Raw genomic sequence first — 15,024 nt, 5'->3', positions numbered from 1 at the left:
CAGGAGGAACAGTTAAGGGCAAGGCAAAGTCCCGCTCGAACCGTGCTGGTCTGCAGTTCCCAGTTGGCAAAATCCATCGTCTGCTCCGGAAGGAAAACTACGCAGAGCGTGTCGGTGCCGGTGCATCGGTCTATCTGGCGGCAGTGATGGAGTACTTGGCTGCCGAAGTGTTGGAATTGGCCGGTAATGCTGCCCGTGACAACAAGAAAACGAAAATCATCCCTCGCCATTTGCAGCTGGCCATCCGTAACGACGAGGAGATGAAAATCCCGTCCTTTTCAGGACGACCACATCACTATGATAAAGAAATATTTAGGCTTGCTTTAAGGTTAGCCAGTTCTGATACGCCTGGAAAGTAGAATGCGCAAATCAAGTGGAAACATTCGTTCATCTCTTTCATTTGTTCAATTTGTTCAACTCTGTTTCGCACGGCATATTTGTATACTAGTAGAAATATGTGTTCAAAATCATAACTTTCGCTTTCGCATTGCCGTTCGTAATTGAATGTGTTAGTGATGGTGCAAATTAATTTAACTTCCATCTTGATGAATGTTTTGGTAGAAAATATTGAGATCTGAGATGGTCCTCGTTTGTATCTTGTTTCGGCAATGGGCCTTGCTGGACTTTTTGGCTGCCTTTCTACCGATTTTCGGTGTCATTGTGTCTCGTGCATTCAGATCGGGAAACTGTGAGACGACAGGTCCTCGATGTTGCTCTCGTGTGTCTTGTTTCGGGAACAGTTGCTCAGCAAATGGTAGGAAAAATGAACCACTCAACTTTTATATGGATGCTCTTGTACAGAAGCAGAAGTCTCGCGTTCTGATTGGCTGGTGCAGTCATGAGTTAAATCAAACAGGTTTTTCAATAGTGTACTATTGAAAAACTTCAATGTTGTTGCAATACACGTTCAAGTTGAAAATTTCCGATTCTATTGGTAGTTAGATTATATAAATCCTTCTACAGATCACTGAGCTATGAGCTTTCAAAATACGAGAAAGGCAAACGCTCCGTATGAATTATCCTCTTTGATACTCGTTTATACCAAACAGTTCAGAAAAGTTTAATTTTGAACCATTTGAGAATATGTCACAGAACTGAAAATTTTATTATAAAATTGTGATCATATTTCCGATGGCGTGTAGCAAGAATTATGTTGATTCATTAGATATAACATGAGATATTCACGATCAAAAACTTATCACTCTCTCAGAGGGTAAATTTTGAAAAACGCCCCATAGTAAAGTAAGTCGTATTCACGACAAAAGATGTTAAAACCAAAGACTGTGCCTCCTGGTATGTCTAATTCACAAACCAATCCAGGATCAAGCACAGAAAAAGATAATAATCCAGTGGGCTCAATTTAACAGCCACCAACAGGATTACTGAAGTTTTCCGAAATTGTAGAATGGATTTTCACAGCATTCAATATTTCTGAACCCTTCAAGACCCCCATAATGGTATTCCTTCCGATAGCTAGAACTTTTTTGAATCAGTTATCAGCTCAATGGCCAGTTCTTTCAGGTTTTGTATCATTTGATGAATAATTTAACATCTGTCGCAAATGATTAAATCACTGCCCTGCAATGGATTTGTCGAAGCATCATGCCAAAACTTGATTAATTTAAAATTTTATTGCATAGTCAAAAATGTGATGTATTTGCTTAAAAATTTGATGACTTCAATATTATACGTCTCGATAGAGACTCCACGTATGGCGGAGTGCTTTTAGGAATTAAGAAATGTTATTCCTTTTATAGAATAAACATTCCTTCAATTTCTAATATAGAAGTGGTTGCTTGGACATTTGCATTGTTTCGGTATATATTCCTCCAAGAGCTCAAGTTGGGCAACGACAGCTTGATGAAATGATCGAAGCCTTCTCTGCTCCCGGATCCCAAGACCTCCTGCACGTCCAATGGCAGTAGATTTATCTCTTTGCTCGATTTCAATTCGACAAGATTACACCTGGAGAACATTGCCTGACTTAAACGGTAGGGAATCATTTGCCAATCATCATCTCAATTATTAGTAACAAATGCATTGATAATTCAGTTAATATTCCGTATAATTTGACAAAAAATATTGACTGGATTAAATACCAAAGTAGTATCTCAAGTACCTTGAACTCAATGGAAGAGCCCCCTAAAATATGGCTTCCTAGTTTGTTCGTTTCTGGATACCTCAGAACAAACCCAAACTAAACGTTTTCCTGGGCCAACGGTTAACAGAAGGCCTCCCAACGCCTGGTGGGAAAAAGAGTGCTCAGAGGCTGAACTCGCAAAAAACAAGCTTGAAAATCGTTTCTAAAATGGGGAGGAGGAACTCAGAATTTCGAAAAATTCTTGGCTTTAGAAACCAAGTACAAGAGAATATTTCGGGCCAAGAAATGTAGCTATTGGAGACATGTTGTCGAAGGTTTGGCAAGAGAAACCTCAATGAGCACTCTTTGGAACACGGCCAGACGCATGAGGAATCGTAACGTGGGAAATGAGAGTGATGAATACTCGAACTGATGGACATTTGACTATGCTAGGAAAGTTTTCCTAGAATCTGTTCCTACGCTGGGTAGTATTCAGGAATCTCATCCAAAGAATGGTTTTATTGATAGCCCCTTTCCAATGATGTAATTTTCTATAGCACTCTTGTCTTGTAACAATAACGCTCCTGGGTTGGACAAAATTAAATTCAACTTGAAGAAGAATCTGCCCCATCTCGCTAAAAGATGTGTGTTAAAATTGTTCAAGCAACTTTCTTGAGCAAAATATTGTTCCACCTAACTGAAGGTAAGTGAAAGTTTCCAATCACAACGCATATAGATCCATTGCAAAGTAGCCCTGCAAAATTGTTCGAAAAAATTATCCTTCGACGTCTCGACACTTGGGCCGAGACGAACGGTTTGTTGTCAGATACTCAGTTTGGCTTCCTTAGAAATATAGGGACGAATGATTGCCTTGCATTACTTTCGTCTGACATCCAAATTGCCTTCGCTTAAAAACAACAGATTGCATCTGTATTTTTGGACATCAAAGGAGTATTTGATTCAGTTTCCATTGATGTTCTTTCAGACAAGCTCCACATGGACATCAGACAAAACAAGGACTTCCAGCGGTTATAAATAATTATTTGCACAACCTTTTGTCAGATAAGTGCATCCATTTTTCACATGGCGATTTAACCACATTCAGAATTAGCTACATAGATCTCCCGCAAGGTTCATGCCTCAGTCCGCTCCTCTATAATTTTTACGTGAAAGACATTGACAGCTGTCTAGTTACCACATGCACACTAAAACAATTTGCAAATGATGGCGTGGTTTCAGTTACTGGACCCAAAGCTTTGAACCTGCAAAACCCAAACCTTAGATAACTTGTCCGTTTATGCTGTCCATCTGGGTATCGAATTCTCTGCTTAGAAAACACAGTTGGTCGTCTTTCCAAGAAAGCATGCTCCCGCGAAGCTTCAGCTTCATATAATAGGAAGAATGATCGCACAGGATTTGACTTTCAAATACCTCAGGGTGCGGTTTTGATTCCAAATGCACGTGGGGAGGACACATTAGGTATATGATAACAAAATGCTAACAAAGAGTAAATTTTCTTCGAACAATAACAGGATCTTGTTAAGGTGCTCATCCGGAAGATCTAATAAAATTGTATCAAACAACGATACTTTCAGTGATGGAATATGGATGTGTTTGCTTTCGTTCCACTGCAAACTTTCATATTATTAACCTTGAGCGAACTCAGTATCGTTTTTTGCAAATCGTCTTAGGCTGCATGCATTCGACACATACAATGAGTCTTGAAGTTCTGGCGGGAGTTCTTCTATCAAAAGATCGCTTTTGGGAGCTTTCATCACGACTGCTAATAAGAAGTGAATAACTGAATCCCCTGGTTATTAATAACTTCGAAAGGCTAGTCGAGCTTAATCTCAAACAAGATTCATGACAGTATATTTTAACCATATGTTACACGAAATCAAACCTTCAAGATATATTCCTATCTGTGTCAGCCTCCTAAATATCCCTGACTCAACTTTAATTTTCGACACATCCCTGCAGCGCGAAGTGCGTGGTATCCCGGAACACCTACACTCGATGGAAATCCCAAAAATATTTACAAGTAAGATCAGGCGTATTGGCTCTGAGAAAAAGTATTACACGGACGGATCACGAATTGAAGAGGCGACAAGGTTTGATATGTTCAACAATAATGTTTCGGCCTCATTTAGGCTTCAAGTACCTGCATCTGTTTATATAGCAGAGTTAGCAGCAGTACATTATAGCTTGAGTGTAATCGTCACATTATCTCCACACCATTATTTCGTCTTCACAGATAGTCTGAGTGCAACTGAAGCCATTTGCTCAAGCATGATTGGCAAGAATGAGCCGTTTTTCTTGGGCAAAATAAAACAGTGCTTGAACGACATATTGAATAATTATCAAATCACAATAGTTTGGGTCCCAGCTCATTGCTCTATTCCAGGTAAATATTTTAGCCAAACTTGGTGCTATGGCGGTGAAACTTATGAGCGACTCGAGTCTCGTCAAAGAACACTTGCCAGCTGGCAAGTTGCTTGGGATAGAGATGATCTGGGTCGGTGGATGCACTCAATTATTCCTAAAATATCGACAAAGGCATGGTTCAGGGGACTGAATGTGAGTAGGGACTTCATTCGTGTGATATCCAGACTCATGTCCAATCACTAAACGTTAGATGCACATCTTCTTCGAATTGGACATTCCGAGACTAATCATTGTGCTTGTAGCAAAGGTTATCGCGACATTGATCATGTCGTTTGGACATGGGTGGAGTATCGTGATGTCAGATCTCAACTAATAAATTCTTTGCGTACCCAAGGTAGACTATCCAATGTCCCAGTTCGAGACATTTTTGCTTGTCGTGACTTTTCTTGCATGAAACTTCTTTATCATTTTATTAAGACCATTGGAGTTTCAATTTGCTTTTTTATTTATGTTAGACTCCTTCCTCTTCCATGAGTTCGAACAAATAGCTACATTATACTGAATAAAAGTGATGAACTGATAACTAAAAAATGATTTCTCCAAAGGAACTATGTATATAGGATCAACGGTTTAGTAGTTAGAGAATTAAGTTCACGTTTTTGCCTTTCTTATATACAAAGGATCTGCAATCACTGTGAAAACCGACTTTTGAACCGAGGACCGAAGGGTAAAGTGTCATATACCATTTGACTCAGTTCGTCGAGTACGTAAAATATCTGTATGTGTGCATGTATGTATGTAGCATTTCTATGCACTCACTTTTCTCGGAGATAGCTGAGCCGATGTTCATTGCGAATCCCTCGTGCTAAAACTATCTCGCAGGTCGTTGATTTTCATCTCTCACTTAATGCGATAGAACGCTTATTCAATTATTCCTTAACTGTCACGTAAATAAATGTTCACCACCATTTGGAAACTAATCAGATTCGCCGAAACTTACCCGTTCGTCCTTTCTCTCATTTTCTCCATCTTCCACCATTTGTTTGTTCACTAATTAGATCTACATGCCGGTTCTAACTCCGTTGTTCGCCCACGCTCACTCACTTCTCCCTCAACTAACCTTCTTCTTCCATCTTCATATCCACTTTTCTCTTCTATCTCGCTGCTTAAAAAAGCTGCTTTGTAATGCTGTGTCATCAACTATTTATAGTGTTAGTGCTTTAGCTTTATTTGTTAATTTTAAACTTATATGTATATGTTGGATCATTGCAATCTGTTGATACAAAGATGAGCAAGCAAATAATGACTTTAAGGAGAACATGACCCGTCTTGTGGACAACAAAACCTGAAAATTTCGAAATTCATACCTATTTCTGAGTTATATGAATACTGTGTAAACTCATGATTTGAAACGATTGCTCTATACATACATGGATTTGTACATTTTTTCGCCGTTCGGACCTATCTGTTGATTCTGCAATCGTGTTTTCACCAGATCTAGTGGAAAAACGCATGACACACCAATAATGCCTGCTATACCACCATTTATTATTTTTGGAATCAGCCTGCAAAGAAAGAATGTATTACACGTGATGCATTAATGCCCCCATAAACGCTTAGCCGTAAAGACCAGTTTTTCGTCAATTGAAGTCGAAACGCATTCGAACCCAATTAAATCGTACGGGCCGATAGAGGTCAAAGGCAGCTATACCCACTTATTTTGTCTAAAATTTGATACCGAAATTATTGATTAGAAATCTGTTGTTGAACATGAATAGGAATCCATTAAGAAAACGTAATGACTTCCGTATCAAATTTCGTGCGATTGATTTGGATACTGTTTCGTTTCGACTCAGATTATCAGGTCCGTAAAACTGAACGTGTAAGTTGGTTTTTAGCATATAAACTTGTATGGGGGTCTTAAGTAGCTGACAACATGAACATTTATCACACAATCAACATATTAACTTACGAAAACTCTTTCACTGTATGACGATTTGAAGGGCTGGCCATTTTTCTAGTTCAACTGAAATGAATATGTTTAATACATTATTTTATAGTTGTCCATATTTTTACATTACATAGAAATAATTTTTAATATAATATTTGAAAACGGGGGTGGATAAGGTCAGAAATATAACTGGAGAACGTGCATACGAATAAAAATGTCATGCTTCTTTCACACTTTCAAATTATCATCATCGTCCGTTTTAGTTGATGGACTGCTTTACTTCCTGGATTGCAAAGGTACTAAAGTATGGCTTATTAACGACAAGTATATTCTACCACACAAATAACGCTGCGAAAATGAGAGTAAAACAAAACAAACAAACAATGTTATAGTTTTCCTTAGTAGGTCCACATATTGAAAAAAAACCTAGTTCAGCTAGTTCTTTGATTAAATGGTTTGAATGGTTCTAAAAATAGGAAACTTTAATGGTTATGAAATTGTGTAATGTATCCGATGTTTACAACTGTTTACAGAACCTGAATTTTGTAGATTCATGAACAGGAACTGAACTGAAGAACTAATTTCGAAATCTGAGAGCTCCGAATTCGGTTGCTAAATTCAAAAATCTAATTCCAAAACCCCAACCCCAAATTCAATGCCAGCAAACAGGTTCTGAATACTGAAACTGAGTTCTAGAAATAAATTGAAACTGAATGTAGGATTTAAATTCTGAAATTGAATTCAGGAAATTAAATCTGAAACTGAATTTTAGGAATAAAATTCAGGCTCAGAAGTGATTAAGGAGCTCAGAATTTGTTCTGGAATTCATATCGTGAATCTTGTTCCAGAATTCTGAAGATGAATTTCTGAATCAGAATTCTGGATACGAATTGCGAGCTCAGATTAGGGCACTAAATTCAACTTGAACGGCAGAATACTATTATGTCATAATCTCATCAATATAATTATGAGACAATTTAAATGGCAAGCATTCGCACACCACTAGGTGCGTCACTAAAAAATAATCATAAAATTGTGAAACCAAATGATATTGTAATGGTAATAACCAAATTCTGTATACAATAGGGCAAAGCAAAGTTCTGGCATTACATTCCTGTTTGTCTTTCTGTTTCAACAGACTTCGCAGCCGATTCTTAAAGTACAGAATCATTGCATGGCTAGTACTATGGATCCTACTGACACTAAGAATCCTTCCAGGTCGGTGCTCGAACATACGACAACTGGCTTGTAAGACCTGAAGCGTCCTATGCATTGAACCACAAACCCGGGGGGGGAGGGGGGAAGGTATTCACAAGTAGGGCACTACTTGTGAATGAGCACCCAACTTAAATCTTAACAATATTAGGTACACTTAACATTTCCTTTGAAATCGATTTGAAAAATCCGATCCGAGTTTTTGACAAACTTTTTCTAGAGGAGGAACTCGGAGACCGTCACAGTCGTAAAAAGTTTTTGCGGCCATCAAATAGCCAGGCTTACAAGTTTTAACAATATATTTTTTTGAATATTTCAAGTCTTCGTAACTTCCGTGTTTTTTTTTCGATTTTCGTTAAAGAATATTATTGAATGGATATTTTATCAAGATATATCTGCAGTTTTTTAGGAAAAATATGTGAATATGACAAAGTTAGATTTCAGTTGTCTCCTTTTTGGCAAATAAAATCTAGAGCCGTGTCACATAATATTTATAAAATAAGGATAAAACATTTTTTCAGATCGCTATGTATTTTATTACGAGTTTTTGATTTATATGTCTTTGAATTGAAAAATACATTCGCACACACTTTATCTTACTTTATGCTTGTATAATAATTGTATGTTCGATTACTTTGCAGACAGTTATAACATTACCTCAAATATCTCCCTTGTTGTGCAGCTATGAAATTGTGTGATTATAGGAGAGATAACTTACAATTTCACTAAATCTGTTATATAAAACGGTTAGCTTGACTCCATTGTGTATGTTACTACTACCTACTAGTTACTATATGAGCTACACATGAGAAACAAACAAACTTTAAATAAACACCTGTTATTTTTTTCCATAAATACGTTTATTTCATAGGTAATATACATAAGTTTATATTCGCCGTGGCATCCACAATACATAGTACTGTAAACCTTTAATACATTTCGAATATCATATTAGTATATTGGTATTGATTAGGTAACCTAATCACTGTTTATATCAAGTGAGTTGCTATTATAAATTACATTAAATAAAATATATTTATTTTGTACATGATCTTATAACTATTTCAGATTTGTTTGTATCAGTTCATCACTTTTATTCAATATCATATAGTTGACTATTGATTGAACTCAAGAAGAGAAAACAGTCTAACATGAAATAAAATTTAAATTTTAACTCCAATGGACTTAATGAAATAATAAAGAATTTTCATGTAAGGAAGGTCACGACAAGCAAGAATGTCGCGAACTGGGACATTGGATAGTCTACCTTGGGTACGCAAGGAGTTTATTAGTTGAAATCTGACATCACGATACTCCACGCATGTCCAAACGACATGATCAATATCGCGATAACCTTCGCCTCAAGCACAATGATTAGTCTCGGAAAGTCCAATTCGAAAGACATGTGCATCTACAGTGCAGTGATTGGACATGAGTCTGGACATCACACGAATGAAATCTCTACACACATCCAGTCTCCTGAACCATAAATTTGTCGATATTTTAGGTATAATTGAGTGCATCCACCGACCCAGATCATCTCTATCCCAAAAAGATTGCCAGCTGGCAAGTGTTCTTTGGCGAGACGCGCTACAGAATTCGAAATGTGACGATTACACTCAAACTATAGTGAACTGCTGCAAACCCTGCTATATAAATAGATGCAGGTTCTTGAAGCCTAAATGAAGCCGAAACATTATTGTTGAATAAACCAAACCCAGTAGCCTCTTCAATTCGTGATCCGTATGTGAAAAATATTTTCTCAGAGTCAATATGCCTGAACTTACTTGTAAATATGTTTGGGATTTCGATCGAGCGAAGGTGTTCTGGGATAGGAATATATCTTGAAGGGTTGATTTCCCGAGGCACATGGTTAAAATATACTGTCATGAATCTTATTTGAGATTGAAGCTGAACTAGCCTTTCGAAGTTATTAATAACCAAGGATTCAGTACCTCACATCGCGATGAAAGCTTCCAAAAACTATCTTTCAATGGAAGAACTCCTGCCAGAACTTCAAGACACATTGTATGTGTCGAATGCATGCAGCCTAAGGTAATTCGCAAACAATGATAGTGAATTCGTTCAAGTTTGATAATATGAGTTTGCAGCGGAACGAAAGCAAACGCATATTCCATCACTGAAAGTATCGTTGTCTGATACCAATTTATTAGATCTTCCGGATGAGATGTTATGGTTCGAAGAAAATTTACTCTTTGTTGGCATTTTGTTATAAAGTACCTAATGTGTCCTCCTCACGTGCATTTGGAATCAAACCACACCCCGAGGTATTTGAAAGTCAAAACCTATGCAACCATTCTTCCCATCATATGAAGCTGAAGCTGCGCGGGATCATGCTTTCTTGAAAAGACGACCAGCTCTGTTTTCTCCGCAGAGAATTTGATACCCAGTTGAACAGCCCAAACCGACAAGTTATCTAAGGTATCTTTCAATGGTTTTTGCAGATCAACAGCTTTGGGACCAGTAACTGAAACCCCGCCATCATGTAGGCAAATTGTCTTAGCGTACATGGGGTTATTAAGCAGCTGTCAATGTCATTCACGTAAAAATTATAGAGGAGCGAACTGAGCCATGAGCCTTGCGGGAGACTCATGTAGCTAATTCTGAATGTTGCGAAATCGTCGTGTGAAACAAACATGAATTTGTCTGAAAAAAGGTTGTGCAAATAATTATTTATAATCGCTGGAACTCCATGTTAATGGAACTTGTCTGAAAGAACATTGATGGAAACTGAATCAAATGCTCCTAAAGATGACATATGTTGTTTTTGAGCGAAGGCAATTTGGATGTCAGACGAAAGTAATGCAAGGCAATCATTCGTCCCTTTATTTCTACGGAAGCCAAACTGAGTATCTGACAATGGCTTTTGAATGGCGATAACTTCCACTTGCCTCCAGTCAGGTGGAACAATATTTTGCTCAAGAAACTTGTTGAACAATTCCAACAAACGCCTTTTTGCAAGATCGGGCAGATTCTTCACCAAGTTGAATTTCGGTTCGAGTAATCCTCACATTCATTTCCTACGTTACGATTCCTCATTTGTCTGGCCGTGTTCCAAAGAGTTCTCATTGAGTTTTAACTTGACAAACCTTCGACCAAATGTCTCCAATAGCTACATTTCTTGGCCCGAAGTATGCTCTTGTGCTTGGTTTCTAAAGTCAAGAATTTTTCAAAATTCTGAGGAGTTCCTCCTCCCCGTTTAAAAACGTCTTGAAAGCATTTTGTTTCGCGTGTTTAGCATCTTAGCACTCTTTGTCCCACCAAGATTTTGGAGGCCTTCTGTTAGCCAATAGACCAACAAATCGTTTGGTTTGGGTTTGTGCTGCGGCCTCCAGAATCGAACAAACGAGGAAGTCATATTTTTCAAGAGGGAGGAGCTCTTCCATTGAGTTCAAGGTACTTGGGATACTACTTTGGTATTCAATCCAGTCAACATTATTCGTCAAATCAATGAAATATTAACTGAATTAGCAATGCCTTTGTTACTGCTAATTGAGATGATAATTGGTAAATGATCGCTACCGTGAATATCAGGAAATACTTTCCAGGTGCAATCTTGTCGAATTGAAGTCGAGCAAAGAGATAAATCTAATGCACTTGGACGTTTGGGATCCGTGTCATGCCACCCATATTTAATATCGTCATGCTAAAATTGTCGTAAATATTATATATTAAAGAATATCTGTTTATTTGTTTATTATCGTTATCGATGTAAGGTTCCCCCACATAATTCCGTGCGAATTGAAATCTCCCAGAATCAATCATGGAGTAGGGAGGGCTTCGACCATTTCACTAAGCTGTCGTTGTCCAACTTGAGCTCTATGAGGAATATATACCGAAGCAATGTAAATGTCCTTTCCTTTAATGTTTATTACACAAGCAACAACTTCTATACTAGAAGTCGAAGAAATGTTCTATAAAAGGAATAACATTGCTTAATTCCTAAAAGCATTCCGCCGAGTCTCTATCGAGACGTACAATGTTAAAGTCATTAAAATTTAAGGCTATGTTTGATGTAAGCCATGTTTCGCACAAATCAAATACATCACATTTTTTACTATGCAACAAAACTTTAAATGAATCAAGTTTTGGCATGATGCTTCGACAATTCCACTGCAGGACAGTAATTGAATCATTTGCGGTGGATGACAAATTATCCATCAAATGATACAAAACCTGAGAGAGTTCTCAGCCATTGAGCTGATAACTGTTTCAAAAATGTTCTAGCTATTGGAAGCAATGGCGTTATGATGGTCTTTAGAGGGTCAGAAATATTGAATGTTGCGAAAATCCATTTTACAATCTCTGAAAGTTTCAGTAATCCTGTTGGTGAATGTGAAACGGAGCCCACTGGATTATTGTCTTTTCTTGTGCTAGTTCCTAGATTGGTTTGTGAATTTGTTAAACCAGGAGGCACAGTTTTTGCTTTTAAACTTGGCTTTTTAGATTTAACACGGGGATCTTTTTTTGAAGGTGTAATTTTAGGTGTTTTTTTTGGTAATTTGTGGGGGGACTTCCATGACTTAACAGAACCTATTTTCATCAGAGTCAGATTCTTCTGGCTCTAGATTTGAAAACCCGTTTTCTGTTTTGAGTGGGGGGACATCAATAATTGTTTTAGGCATTTCTACATATGTTCGCTTAGACCGTGCTTTTAAAGAGAGCTTAATTTTATCTTAACGCAACTTAAATGCAGCGCATACTGAGAGATCATGAGGACTCTTCCCACAATAAACACATTTTTTCAATATCTTTATCGCAAAGATTATCCTTATGAGGGCCTTGGCATTTATACATTTCAACGCAATACAAAATCGAACCCGTTTCGATACAATATCTACTTACTTCTGGTCTATCGCCACTTATTTATTTATTTATTTATTTACAATCAACAGACACAATTTGGTCCTAATGATAATTCCTAATAATATTCAGAAAATTTGTACGTATTCTGCTTCGTGACACATTAAAATCATACCCAGATGAAACGCGATTGAACGATCTCTGTAAACCAATAATAGAACCGTTTGCGCCATAGTTGGTACGTCGTATAGGAAGTCGTAGAAAAGCACTATTGCGGAGAGCTCTGGGTCGCACATTAATGTTAATTTCGTTGAGCAAAACGGGACAGTCGATCCTACCGTTGAATATATCTGCTATTATCAAAGCGCGTGATAATTCTCGTCGCACTTGTAATGTGTCGAGACCCATTAATAACCCGCGACTTTCATAACTAGGTAGTTGATGAGGATCGGTCCACGGCAATCGACGAAGAGCGAAGCGAACGAATCTACGCTGTATTCCCTCAATTCTATGAGCACCGTTCAGGTAGCATGGGTTCCAAACTGCCGAGCAATATTCGAGAGTTGAACGAACGAGCGAGCAGTAAAGCGATTTTAGACAGTGTATGTCTGTGAAGTGCTTAGTTATTCTCATTAAGAATCCTAAGCTACGGGAAGCTTTAGCTACAATGTAACTGATGTGATGCTTGAATGTAAGTTGCTCATCGAGATGGACGCCAAGATCCTTAACGCTAGTAGATCTTCCAATCGAGGATCCATCCAGAAAGTATTCGACATGCAATGGCATTTTTCTCCTCGTGAACGTAATGGCCGAGCATTTGTCTGGATTTACAATCATACGGTTAACTTTACACCAATCTGCGAAGATTAACAATTGCCGCTGGAGAAAGGCTACGTCTTCTAAGTTGCGGATGATGTGATAGATCTTGACATCATCAGCAAACGATAAGCGAGGACCTTCCAAGGCAAAATTGACATCATTGAAGTACAGTAAAAATATTAACGGTCCTAGATGACTACCCTGTGGTATTCCGGATGATGCGAGGAACTCTCCGGAAGTATGATCGTCAATTTTAACTGCTAAACGACGATTCCTAAGATACGACTGCAACCAACGAAGAATGTTCGAACTGAATCCAAGTCTGTCCAACCACTTAATTACGGTTGAAAATTACCAACACAATCAAAAATAGTCTATATGAACAACGTTGAGAAAAATAAATGGTTACGTTCCAACATCGCTAAAAATGTTAAATATATTATCAACGTAATCCAACAATTTATTGTGACGATTGATTTTTCAAATATTATGATGAAATCAGGCATCCCTGTAATCAGCTGATCGGTGTTGACAAACCAGGGGGAACCAACTAGTAAAAAAACTTTTACATACACAAGAAGTGTACCGATAGTAAATAGTTCGCGCAGTACAATATAGGTGGAACTAGTGCACCACGAAAAATTATTTTATTAAGAATTTACTCATACTGTCATGTCTGTTAGTCTGTGGCTGTATGTCCGAATTTTTTACAGTTCGTGCAATTCACAACATGCGGTACGAAAAGCTGAACAGGAAGACGAATTCTATCGATATAGACATGGCTAGGCAACGCAGATCCGGTAAATGTTACTCGAAACGAATCTTAGGGATGATAAGACTTATTTCCATCGACAATAGATGATGAGTACAATTGCTTGCACTCGAGTATCTTAACTCCCTCAAGCATGGAGTTTTTGAAACGACCAACTGCATTTTTAAGTAAATAATCGACTGCCAGACTTGCTTCAGTGACAACTCCGTCAATTTCCACCTCCTTCGATGGAATGTAAACTCTATTATTCTATATATTCAACAGCAAATAATTTCGTTCGCCTGTTTCAAATCGTTAACAACAACTCGAATTTTATCTCTATTAACTTTAGAGATTTCTACAACTTTTGAAAAATGTGATGTCAATTCCTTTGTAATTTGCCTCAAATTTAATACCTTTTCTTTTTTCGAAAATAGACTATCCAAGGCCCAGTGGTACTCTTTGGATAATGTTTAGCCCTTGGAGTATTTAAGATCTTACTAGTATCCGGAATCGGATTCAGATGATCTTCCATGAGATCATCCATTACATTAACTGTTTTTTTTTTGTAAATTAATAATATCAAAATGAGAACTTATGTATAGTAAAATTTCAGCTATAGGAAAAATAAAAAAATTAAATTAAATTAAATCTACCTTGTTGCTGTTGTCTCTGATAACAGAAAACGATACCAAAAAACTGCCAATTTAAAATCGTTGGATGAGCTTCACGTCGTTCCTCACGACAAAGACGTTAAGTTAAGTTGTTTTCTGCTATCTCAGTTACTTTGCCGTCGCTGTGGTTACCACTGAACTTAGTAAGCTGCTTGTACCTGACGAGGTACAGTGCAGTTACTCTTGGTGGCGATCAAATATGATGCTTGCAGTGTAGCACCTCACGGTATATGTCGTCTCTTTCGATCCTACGCACCTCTGTGCCTTTGCATCCCTTCGTCTTCGCACCTTTATGCGATGGCACCTCTGTGACTCGTCACTTTTA

The 15,024-nt window shown here is 37.7% G+C and overlaps 1 protein-coding gene across 5 annotated transcripts in view; it reads right to left on the bottom strand.

Annotated features, from left to right (window-relative positions):
- LOC131433743 (mitochondrial glutamate carrier 1-like) overlaps window positions 1–15,024 on the bottom strand; it is a 461,990-nt gene that overhangs the window by 401,465 nt on the left and 45,501 nt on the right. For 3 of the 5 annotated variants that reach the window (XM_058600327.1, XM_058600328.1, XM_058600329.1), the window contains 2 exons: window positions 6,438–6,491; window positions 5,896–6,030 (listed from right to left, as the gene is read on the bottom strand). In XM_058600327.1, the coding sequence (XP_058456310.1) occupies window positions 5,896–6,030; window positions 6,438–6,478 (176 nt within the window). In that variant the 5' untranslated portion in view covers window positions 6,479–6,491. Of the gene's footprint in view, window positions 1–5,465; window positions 5,811–5,895; window positions 6,031–6,437; window positions 6,495–15,024 lie in introns of those variants that run through there. The other 2 variants (XM_058600330.1, XM_058600331.1) reach the window with 2 other exon arrangements.

The sequence above is a fragment of the Malaya genurostris genome, chromosome 3 (genome assembly GCF_030247185.1).
Source record: "Malaya genurostris strain Urasoe2022 chromosome 3, Malgen_1.1, whole genome shotgun sequence".
NCBI lineage: Eukaryota > Metazoa > Arthropoda > Insecta > Diptera > Culicidae > Malaya > Malaya genurostris.
This window is presented reverse-complemented; position numbering and strand designations above follow the sequence as displayed.